We start from the raw sequence: 11,275 nt of genomic DNA, 5'->3' as shown, positions 1-11,275 counted from the left end.
GTGTGAAGTTTGCATGTTCTCCCTGTGCCTGCGTGGGTTTTCTCCAGGTGGGCACTCCGGTTTCCTCCCACATCCCAAAAACATGCAACATTAATTGGACACTCCAAATTGCCCATAGGTGTGATTGTGACGCTTTGTCTCTGTGTGCCCTGCGATTGGCTGGCAACCAGTTCAGGGTGTGACCCGTCTCCCGCCCGTTGACACCTGGGATTGGCTCCAGCACTCCCGTGACCCTCGTGAGGATAAGCGGCAAAGAAAATGGACAGATGGCACAATCTTTTTTCAACAAGATAAATATCGCAGGAATAAAAAAAATTTTGACAAGTCTCCATGGTCCAAACACACAAGATCCTATTGTTGTAAAGTATTTCTCAGTTCCAGAGTATACACAACAGAACAATGTCATCAAATCTTTCATGTTTCAATTTTATTTCTAAAAACACTTTTTTTTTTTTTTTAAACATTTTTTAAAAAAAAGTTGCCGCGGACTCGTGGGGACGAGAGCTACGCGATGACGTAGACCTCGAAGAGACTGGCCACCGAGTGCATGCGGTAGAAGATTCCGAAAGGGAGTCCGATGTTGACGACGGCCGTCCACATGCCGAACTTGTAGAACTTGATCTCCGCGGTGTGGTCGAATTGAGGCCTGGCGCCGAATGCGGGCATGATCCAAAGCTGGGAAGCCAAAAAGGTACATTATGTACGTGATTCTTCGATGGAGCAAATGGTACAATACGTTATTCTAAGAAAAAAAGAGTTATCGCCATAAGTGCAAAATCTTTTGATACAAGTGTTCGAATGTGGTATTATAAGCTATCCATAATTGCAGTTCGACAACTTATCCCTCTCGGGAAACGGGCTCAACGAACGAATCGCAAAGTGATCAACTTACGATGATGTTGGCGAGCATCAGAAAAGCGCACACTTCCTTCACGGCTCTCCTCTTCCAGCCGGGCCGCGTGGCCGCCGCCAGCAGGCGGCTGGACTTGCGCTCGTCGGCGACGCCGCCGCTCGGGTCTTCACGCGCGGCGCGGAAGGGCTGGCGTCGGAGGCCCTCAATGATGAAGTAGTTCTGCAGGGACAGCTGAAGCACCACGAGGACGGCCCAGGACAGGTTGAGGGCGTCCAGGGGGTCGCGGGCGCCCGTGCCCGCCACCGCCGCCACGATGGAGAAGTAGCTGATGATGAGCTGGCCCATGGAGGCCCCCAGCAAAAGCGGCACGTCCAGGTTCCGGCTGGGGTTCTTCTCGGACACGTCCTCGCGGCGGTCGAGCCGGTAGACCGCGCAGCCCGCCGCGGTCGAGATGCACATGACGCTCACGATCACGATGTTCGTGACGAAATGGATGAGCAGGGCGTGGCGGCGCGCGGTCTCGTCCTCCAGGGCGATGTCCACCTCGTAGACGATGAACGTCATCAAGCCCGCCGCGACGAGGAGGAAGCCGAGCACCGGGCCCGCGAGGGCCTCCCCGGGGCGGAACCGGGCCGCGGGGCGGCCGCGCCCGTCCGCCAGGCGTCCCACGTTCTTCCACATGACGTAGGCCGCCACCGAGGCGAAGAGGCTGTACTCGATGTTGAAGGGGTACAGGTAGAAGAAGGCCTCCTTGAAGGCGTCGCACGAAGAGTGACTGCAGCTGCACTCGACCGCCTGGTCGTAACTGTCTGACACGCAGACGACAACCACATCTTGTCTTCTACTCGTATAAACATTGCTAACTTTCAGGACAAACGTGTCTTCACAGTCACTCAAACGTGAGGAACACAAATTGCTGAATTCAAGGTTATATTGGGTTGAACATTCCGTGTTAAGTACAGTTTGGCTGCATTTAATTTCTGAATACATTACACTTGCACGTACCGTCATTTTTGGCCTACAAGCCACAACTTTTTTTCACATGCTTTCAACACTGCGGTTTATGCAGAGAAGCGGCTAATTTGTGCATTTTTTTTTTTTTTTCCTAAGGGCCGCAAGGGGGCACTTGACCGGAAAAGGTAAGAATGAGACCGGTGGAATATATGCGCCGAGGAAGTGACTTTTACCGGCCCTGTTAGCGCTGCGCTAGCATGTCAGTGGTATTTACCGGGGAGTTTTGTTTTAGCCGGCCCTGTTAGCGTTAGTGCTAGCTTTAGCGCGGCGCTAGCGCTAAACTCTGTGTACCGTCTTTGTAAATATTTCGTGCTTCAGTGTGGGCATTAGCGGCTTTTACACAGCTGCGGCGGATGTATGTACCAAATGGTATTTCCTTTACAAATGTACTCGGTGAAGCTTGTAACCAGGTTCGCACTGTAGGCCGGGAATTACAGTAACTTGGATTTTTTTTTTTCTGAATTTGATTTAGGTACTATTTGTAATTTATGGACAAAACATTTTATAAAAAAAAAAAAAATTATAAAATAATTGACAGTTTATTTTATTATATTAAAGCGCAGTTAGTCAATATTCAAACTGTTAGTGGTTGGCATTTTTATATAAATAAAACTTATGATTGTGGTATTTTGGAACCTCGGGGTAGTTTGAAAATTTTGAGAACCACTGCTTTTTACAAATAGTGAAGTTTCCATTTTTTTTCCCCTCTTGGTCAAACGTTTTTAAAACACTTTCTGGCAACGTGAACCAGTATCTAAATATAAATATTTAAATGATTTTACATTTTTCAGTAAAACACGACAGATGCAGGGGGGCAATCACCGATTTTCTCGCCCATGTGTAGCGCCCGCATGCGCGAATCTAGTAGAAAAGCTACCCTAACTGTCGGCAAGCATGATTTTTAGCGCTGCACGCAGATTTTGTTGATATTCGACGTCGTCAATTTACCCGTGAGAGCATTTAGGTGCTGCTGTTATGGTGAGCAACAGTTTGTTTCATATCTGCGTGTGAACAGATGATTGAAAACCATACAACTGCTAAATATGTATACACGTTTATATTTTCAGTGCTTTTAATCACCGTTTTATTGTTTGAGGTCCTTGAGTTACCTGAAAGGTGCTTGAAATGAAAATGTACTATTACTATGACTATATGAGGAAATAACCGATACCTCTATACATCTTGGACGGGACGCTGAGGTTCAGATGGGGAGCCCCCGTTTGGTGGATCGACTCCTCGGTGACGGCCGCCAGCCACACTAGCAGGTTAGTGGAGAAGGTGAGCATGAGGCCACACCTGGTGAGGACGAGGACAAGCGAGGGAGTCCGGCGTGACGCACGAGATCACGTCGGGACGGAATTTTGCGGGGGTGTCGTTCGTACCGCGTGACATTCGCCTGGACCTGCACGCAGTCCTTCGCGTGGACCCACAGGAAGTAAGTCTGCGAGAGAAACCAACCGGTCAGACCAGTCCGATATGACACGACAAATAAAGCCAGGCCAAAATAAAGGCTTTTTCATTTTAGCCATCAGACGGGGGGGGGGGGATGAGCTTCATGAGTAAATCAGGAACGACAGCATGCAATTTGCTCCGCCCGTGCAGACCGGAGACGATTTTAGCTGTAATGAGTGTGCTGCTCAAACGTAGAATATTTCTTTGTACATAGCTCTAAGTTTGCCCGTGACCAGGGGAGCGAGTGATGAACCGCAACAAAAGGAAGAAAAAAAGCAAAATGTTCCAAAAGAGAATGGACAACCTGGGCGAATAAGAAGACCGCTTGGACGACGGGGAAGGCCACTTTCACGGCGGAGTCGCAGTGGAGGTAGCCGATGGAGTTGGCCGCCTTGAAGACGTCCATGAGCAGACTGAGCAGCCCGAACAGGACAAGTCCACCTTAAAAATGCGCGCACGAGATCACGTGAATGAATTCTAAACAACTGCACAAGAGCCGTTAAATTTTCTGCCCGGACGACGACGACGATTAGGCTAAGATTCGATTGGGGCTGTCGGGGTCGTGCAATTTAATGTTCGTTACTGTGGTCAAAAAAAAAAAAAAAAAGAATTTAGAGATTATTCTTACTGTTATTTACCCATGCTGTCATATTAGCGTTCTACTTTTTGAGTATTATTTTATTAAATATCTTTATCTCACTTCCATCTATCACTGTCATTCTTATAATACGAGTTGTCTCATACTTACTACTCAACCTCTTTAATGAAAGATCGACGAAGACGTTAACATCTAGTCGTAATTCCATTTTAAAAAGTAACTCATTGATAAACTCCATCTTAATATAGAAAAATCTGTACGATGGTAACAAGGACTGTTAAACTTACTAGGTCTATGACAAGTATTATCGATTCATAAGAGATGACGCTGCGATAAAAACAGTTATCACATTATTATGCTTTTACTCTGTATGGTTACTCAATAATGGGTAATAAGTGAGGGCAGACCGGATTGGCTTTGTACAACTAAAGGCAGTCAGCACACCTCGGCGAATTCATCTCGACACCGGCTTCGAAAGCTCCCGTCCGCTGGCGTACACGACGGAGTCGGCTGGGGTAAAGGGGAAGCTTAAACCATGGAATTGGAAATTAAATTCAATTAAAAATTGGAGAGTCGGTCAGGACATTTTTCCCCGATTAGTCCTGCATGATCTGACACTCGGTAAGATTTTTTTTAATAATCAGGCTACCACAGATACTCAAGTCTAATTGAAGTGACTCCTGCCCATTACACATTTTTACTATTAAATGAAGACATCGTATATAATAAACCAATCACTTTTAAGTGTGCTGCGTCGTGGATTATTGCGATTATTCACCTCGGAGCCACACGGGCCCGGCGTGGCTGTCCTGAGTCATGAGGTCTTTGTTCTTCGGGTAGGTGACACCGGCGTAGAAGAGCATCCAGAGCGCGGTGAGTGCGAGGAGGACCATGAGGAAGACCTGGCGGTCGACGGCCGTGATGGCCACGCGGTTGAAGGCGCTGCTGCTGACCAGCGCAGACCCCAGGATGAGGACGTTGATGCACAAAATGGTGGACAGGAGCCAGCCGGCGTCGCGGCGGCCGCGCTGGCTCGCCGCCTCCGCGTGGCGCACGCTCCCCCGCGTCGCCTCCGCGTCGTGCAGGTGCTGGATGTTCTCCATCCGGGCAGCCGTTTCGATGTTGGACGGGTGGGCTTCGGCGCTCCCGTTCGGGATCTTCCTGCAACGGCCGTACAGAAACAGAACTCCGGCGCTTTTCAAAGCTGGAAACTTTGCATTCACGGCATCAAAGGTACTGCACTTCAGGAGAGGCATATCTACTTGTGACAAGACAAAAATGTTTTTAAATATACGTTTGCATTACCCTCAATTCCCAATCCATTTCCACGCATTTTTTTTTCTAGTTTGGAATTTTAAGTGTCCCCGTTTTAAGCTTCCATGGAAATTTACTGGAAATGTTTCACCGCCTCCATCCCTAGAAACAAGAAGGTTGGGATCATTTCTTATGCGCTCCTTTTCTGATATCAGTGCCGATGGTCTCAATACAGTTTGCCCCAAGGCTCTGATAAGACCTGCCATTACAAAAGACAAAAGGAAAAACCTGAACCAGATCCAGTTTCAAATGAAAGAATTGAGTTGCTGCCGAATAACAAGCCTCAATTTAATTTGTTGTCATTCCATTTGTCACGATCATCGCATAATGTGAACACAAACGGTTTACGAAGTGATCTCAAACCGGTTTGCCTCAAGTTAAAAAGTTGTGGACACAAAACGGCCCAGGTTTCGCTCCATATTAACTTCGAGCCATTCACACTAAGCGGACGGGGAAGGGAAATGGATACGCGTTCAAACAAACTCCAAATAGAAATTCAAAGAGTCGTAGGATTTTGCTTTTACCCCAAAATTGATGTGAAAACTAATGAAGGTGTGAGAGTGAGTATACAACGCCTGCATATATAATCAACTTTGTGTTCAAATGAACAGGCCCAAATAGCAAAAAGGGTAAATGGAGTAAATTTAAACGAGATTACAATATACACTCGGTACAATCTTTTTTTTTTTTTTTGGTTTGCTGCGAGATTTTCTAATGTAAAATATGCACTTTAATTGGCTCAATAAAGGATGAGAAACACTGCACTATAAAATGTTGAACGCACTCGCTCAATTTGAGATCCAATACAAGAACTGCATCCAAACGCTGCTTGTACAAAATCACGATTTTAATTGACACACTCACGGAGGAGCTTAATTCTAAACGAACAATTTTTCAATTATAGTTGGCACTTATCTGCTGCTTTACCTTGCAAATAACTTGTTGCAGGTCCTTAGCATCCTCTGGGCCACAGTTCTCATTTCAGCCTTCTTCACTCGACTTTTCAAAAAACAAATAACGCTGATAAAAAATTATTTCTTACGTCAATTGTTACCCTGACGCCTCAATATTTTCTTGGGTAAAATAATTGTAACTTGTTAAATTTTAAACAGCATCACAAAGGGATTTTTTTTTTTTTTTAATGAAATAAAAGTTAAAGTGGGAGCACACGCCGTCAACTTTCGACTCGACCACCAGCTGAGGTTGGTTTCAACTAATTGCATGACGCCACTTCCGGTCAGAGGCTTTCAGGAATTGTATTTTCTTTTTTATTTACATGTTTGGGATTTCATCTAGTTTCCAAGACACTTTTCAAAAAATAATGTATCTTTGATATTCTTATATTTGGACATTTTTTTCAAATCGAATTATCGCGCTGAAATTACGTCATCACGCAACACAAGAAGGCGCTGAGTTGCCACCGTGCTATTTTTCTTTTGCTTTTTTTCTTTACTTCTGGATTAGTGTTTTTATCCAAATATTTAGGCTGCTGTGTGATAATTAATAACTTAAATTAGACTAGGGATTTTTTTAATTAACTGTATTTCACTATTCGTTCTGTTAGCTAAATTCATCTCACTCTACGAAGAAACATTGAAAAAAACTCATTCTTTTATTTGAACATTTTCTCAGTGATATACTGTACATATGCAATTTGTTTTAAATGTTTATTTATGACACTGTCTATATCCATCAAGTCATTTGCAAGCACTCTGCTAAAAACATTTAAAAATATATGCATTACCATTTTTCATCTTTCAAAATCTTGTCAAGTTAATATACTCTGAAAACTCAATTTGATAAAAAATTTACTTGTATGATGCATTCATTAACTAGCTCACTACTAGGGTCCACAAATCAGAATATATGTATTTATATAGACACACACACACACACACACACACACACACACACTGGATTTTAATGAAGTTATATTTGTATCTTCAGACATTTTGTCAACTCACAACACTACAAAAATGCAAATTTTTTTTAGATTTGATTTTACTCTACTAGTTGGCGAGCTATCCACAATTTATTAGACAAAATGACAGTATTCTTTATAAGTTATATATAAATTTTACCAAGACAAGACACTCTTCAAGTGTTTATGTTTATGGAGCGCGTGACAACGTGTGATTACTTTTTGGGTTTTCTTTTCATTTTTCAGTCATGGTGGCAAAACTTCACACGCTACACTTGTGTGCATCGTCAAAGCCTGTCCGTCACTTGAAAGTAGCTCTGGATCTTCCCTGAAGATAGCTATTAAGTAAATTAGCCCAACTGCGACATCACAAGGGAGTGTAAAACCCTTCACAGATGTTCAGAAATTGGCAGATGATCCTTTACAAAATGATATTTTTGGTATGCACCAAACAAACGACGTTTTCCTTCTTTGAGAGCCACACCGCAAGATACAGCGGCTCAATGAAATTGGCGTTGTACTTGTGAAGCAGCCTCATGGCGCCGTTCGCCTGAAAAAACGACACGTGGCCGGCGCGGAAGTCGACGTACACGCCGATTCTCGTCACGTCGGCCGCCTCCACCGGCGTCTCCACGCCGGCGTGCCAGGCGGAGAGTCCTCGGCTGTTCCTCCCGACGCACCACGAGAAGTCGTTGGCGGTGATGCAGCCGGCGCTTTCTTGGCCCTTGCGCTCGATGCTTTTGTAGGTGACGCCCACGTGCGCCCCCTCGCCGCTCAGCTCCGCCTCGGCGTAGTGGCGGCCCTCGTAGACGCTCTGTGACGTCATCGCCTGGCGCCAGTGCTCGAAGCGATCCGGGTGCTCCGCGTAGCTGTGCTGCCAGGGGCTGGTGTTGGTGACCTTGGTGTTGTCCTCTGTTAGACGCAGGAAGTTGTGCACCGTGTCCGGGTCAAAGGTCAAATTCTTTGCATCTAGAGGGAAAAACAAAGTCATACAACGGCCTACTTTTTTAAGAGCTAGCGATATTTGATATTGCGGTGAAATTTCAGGATGAACTGAAAACACGCTAGCCATCGTTTTTTTGTTTAGTCTTGGCAGTGAATTCTCTCTAAGTCACTTCACAATAAGCGTCAGTTTGGCAGATAGTCAACAATTCTTCAGAAAAAGAGGCTTCGGGTTGATTCATAAATCATTAGTTAATTCTAAAGGTATGACTTTTTTTTTGAAAGAGTTTTTTTTTTGTTTGTTTTTACATTTCGAAAAGTCTTCCGCGGTCTTCGGAACAGGCAACCAAACGTGCGGCGTCTGGGACAGGCTGCCTGGTTGAATAGATACAAAACAAAAGAGTTATAGCACGGAGAGTGTTGAAAAAAAATGCCATGTTTCCCCTTTTGCATCACACCTTGAGAAATGGCGCTGAGTTTCTCGTCGTAGGAGGTCAGTATCAGGTCACGCAAGTCTCGCGTGACGCTGGCTACCACCGGGACGTAAGAGTTTACATGGTCCAAACGGGTCACGCTGACATTAGGAAAACAAACATCCTCCACTCCTTCCTTCCACTCTGAGTACTCCTAAAACCAAACAATGGCGACTGTGACCATAATACCGTATTTATTGAAGACTTTTCCCCGCTGAGCCTTTGTCCCGATTAATACTCAAATCTGTGTACACTGTCAACCGTTCAGATTGCGTAAGAACCCCTAATCCCCCCCCCCAGTTAGATAACTCGTCTGTCAGTCACCTGCAGGAAGGCGACGTCGCACTCGCACCGCAGCGCTTTGCTTAGCCTCGCCAAAGTCTTGCTGAGCTCCGCCTTCCTCTGCTCCAGGTGCGCCTCCACGCCCTCCGTCTGGCGCAGCGCTCGTCTCCGCTCTCCCTCCAGCCGCTCCGCCGCCCGCTTCCTGGCCTCCGCCACCGCCTCCTGAAGTCTCGAGAAGTGCTGGTCCACCTGCGCCGACACCTCCTGCACCGCGGCCTGGAGAAAAAGCCGTGGAAAGACTTCAGTGCAGATGATGGGTGCGCGGAGTTTTGATTTGATTTAGAAAAAATCTCAATGAGGTCAAATCTAATAAAAAGGTTTTGATGTGTATTTTAGATTTAGATTTACATCAGGCAGCATAACCCCAAATGTAGTTACGGTCATCAGTAGTCACGTGTTGTCTGCCACCTGGAAGTTCTCTGATGTCGATTGTGAGAAACAATATGAAAAGGTCAGTTTCGATAATTGCAATGTGATCGTGGTGGTATTAAGAGGTGGATTAAGTCTCCGTCACAGACCGAGCGCAGGTACCAAAAGTACCACCCACTAGTATTTGTGTTGCTTGTGGGCGAATGTCCTGTTGACAGACAACACAAAACTGGAACTTTTTGAAAAGGCACATCAGCTTTATGTTAATAGACTTAAAAAGGAAGCGTACCAAAAAGAGAACACTGTCCCTACTGTGAAACATGAATGGGGTCGTGCTATGTTCTGGGGTGCTGTGCTACATATGGCGCAGGGTTTCTTGAGTCTACGCAGGGTACAATAAAATCTCAAGACAATCAAGGTAACTAGTGCGGTAATTGCAACCAACTACGTTTCCAAGGTAATCTTGTCAATAAGCCCCACCAGTGGGACACAATGTAAGCTAACAAGAAAATAAACCACTTTGCAAACCCTTCACGTGCGATCACCGTCCTAAATTCAGGGATAATCGTTACCGTCATGCTGTCGTTGTTGCTCCGCAGCTTCCCCATTGCTTTGTCTGTGGCCACGATGCTCAGATTTATCTCCTGGTGCTTTTTCCGCATCTCACTCTAGAACGAAGCACAGTCCGGTTTGTTCATGTGAGCATTACAAAGACAATTTTGGAGCCCCTGAGAACCAAACTGGGCTAATTCCATTTTTGTCATTTTTCAGTTACATGCTCTAGGGATTTGCGAGTTTGGACCCTACGCTTGTTCAGGGATTGAGGAAGAGCTGACCAATGACAAGACAAAGTAAACAGCAAATGGATTTATTACAAAGGAATGTGCAATACAGACGTCCGGGTCTTGTCTAGGTACTTGCCGCACACAAGACGTGTGTCTTCTGGCCGGTTTTCTGCATGCGAAGATCAAGGACAGCCGCCGCGCTCGACAACACATCCTTGTCTGATTAGCAAATGGACAACACTTTATCTGTTGATTATTTGTATAAGGTCATATTTGAGCAAAAAATGAAAGTGCAATAAAAGTAAAATAGCCTTCAATGCAAAAAAAAAAAAAAAAAATCTTTCATGTAAATACTTGTCCAGTTACAATTTTGCCTTTGCACAGTCAGTGTTAGTGAATGTTGACTTAAACCACAATTCAACTATTGAGTTAGCAAATGACAATAATGGCGTTAGCCCACTGTTGTTCCCGGTGGTTACAAATACATGTATAAATATAATAGCGCTCAGACCTCGATCCGAGCCCTCGCTTCCCCCAAAGACGTTGCGGTGTGACCTTGGTGGTCCTGACCGCAGCAGTCCGAGCACAGGCAGCGGCCGTCCGTCAGACAAAAGCGCTCAAGCGGAAGACGGTGGACGTCACACGTGCGCGCGTCCACGTGACGTAAAGGTTCCACCAGTCGGTGGCTCTGGAACTTGGCGTTCTCCAGGTGAGGTCTGAGGTGATCCTCGCAGAAGGACACCAAGCAGGTCAGGCAGGATTTGACGGCCCTGCCCGGCTCGTCCATGCACGAGTCGCAAGGGACGCCGGGCTCCTCCCGGCTCTCGCCGCCGCTTGTCGCCATGTTTGTCGTCCTTCATCTGAGTCAACTTTATTTTTCCGGAACTGCCAAAAGTTCCTCCTGTGCGTGAAAGGAAATACTTGCAGACCACGCCCAAGCTATTATTGTCTGACTTGACATTCTTGCTCTGTTCCAGTTTGACCTTTGTCTCGCTAAACTAGAGGCAAACACTCGGTCCAAGGAGAAAAGGGAAGAAAATGACTTCAGTATGTGGAAAATAAACTTCCTCTAGGCTATTTTTTTGAAACGTCAAGCATGTGAGTGTGGATGTCTTTCTTCAAACGTGTCACGTCAGCCTTTTGCACGAGGTACTTCTTCCTTTTGACGCTATGTGGTCTACCGTGACCCTTGGCATTTGTAAACTTGTTTGA

At 45.7% G+C, this 11,275-nt stretch overlaps 2 protein-coding genes across 2 annotated transcripts; both read right to left on the bottom strand.

Annotated features, from left to right (window-relative positions):
- Positions 1–410: 410 nt before the first annotated feature.
- Positions 411–6,470, bottom strand: LOC133515046 (proton channel OTOP2-like). The gene is made up of 7 exons (XM_061847272.1): positions 6,159–6,470; positions 4,696–5,078; positions 3,624–3,760; positions 3,250–3,308; positions 3,039–3,163; positions 893–1,662; positions 411–675 (listed from the first exon to the last, which is right to left on the bottom strand). Exons 1-7 carry the CDS (start codon positions 6,209–6,211, stop codon positions 505–507), a joined length of 1,698 nt encoding a protein of 565 aa, XP_061703256.1. The 5' UTR covers positions 6,212–6,470; the 3' UTR covers positions 411–504.
- Positions 6,471–6,878: 408 nt separating this feature from the next.
- Positions 6,879–10,976, bottom strand: LOC133515056 (tripartite motif-containing protein 16-like). Its single transcript, XM_061847300.1, has 6 exons — positions 10,575–10,976; positions 9,851–9,946; positions 8,892–9,125; positions 8,553–8,721; positions 8,404–8,469; positions 6,879–8,121 (listed from the first exon to the last, which is right to left on the bottom strand). The coding sequence occupies exons 1-6, from the start codon at positions 10,905–10,907 to the stop codon at positions 7,574–7,576; spliced, it is 1,446 nt and encodes a 481-aa protein (XP_061703284.1). The 5' UTR covers positions 10,908–10,976; the 3' UTR covers positions 6,879–7,573.
- Positions 10,977–11,275: the final 299 nt, after the last annotated feature.

The sequence above is a fragment of the Syngnathoides biaculeatus genome, chromosome 16 (assembly GCF_019802595.1).
Source record: "Syngnathoides biaculeatus isolate LvHL_M chromosome 16, ASM1980259v1, whole genome shotgun sequence".
Lineage (NCBI taxonomy): Eukaryota > Metazoa > Chordata > Actinopteri > Syngnathiformes > Syngnathidae > Syngnathoides > Syngnathoides biaculeatus.
The sequence above is the reverse complement of the archived record's forward strand: the minus strand, read 5'-3'. Positions and strand labels throughout refer to the sequence as shown.

What these genes read in the sequence shown, in the direction of transcription:
- LOC133515046 (XM_061847272.1), bottom strand. Translation starts at nt 6,211, where the DNA reads ATGAGAACTGTGGCCCAGAGGATGCTAAGGACCTGCAACAAGTTATTT. An exon ending in CGGGCCCGTGTGGCTCCGAG is followed by an intron (nt 3,761 to 4,695) that starts GTGAATAATCGC and finishes CGCATTTTTAAG; the next exon opens with GTGGACTTGTCCTGTTCGGG. An exon ending in TGATGCTCGCCAACATCATC is followed by an intron (nt 676 to 892) that starts GTAAGTTGATCA and finishes TTGGCTTCCCAG; the next exon opens with CTTTGGATCATGCCCGCATT.
- LOC133515056 (XM_061847300.1), bottom strand. Translation starts at nt 10,907, where the DNA reads ATGGCGACAAGCGGCGGCGAGAGCCGGGAGGAGCCCGGCGTCCCTTGC. An exon ending in GCGACGTCGCCTTCCTGCAG is followed by an intron (nt 8,722 to 8,891) that starts GTGACTGACAGA and finishes GTTTGGTTTTAG; the next exon opens with GAGTACTCAGAGTGGAAGGA. An exon ending in ACTCAGCGCCATTTCTCAAG is followed by an intron (nt 8,470 to 8,552) that starts GTGTGATGCAAA and finishes CTATTCAACCAG; the next exon opens with GCAGCCTGTCCCAGACGCCG.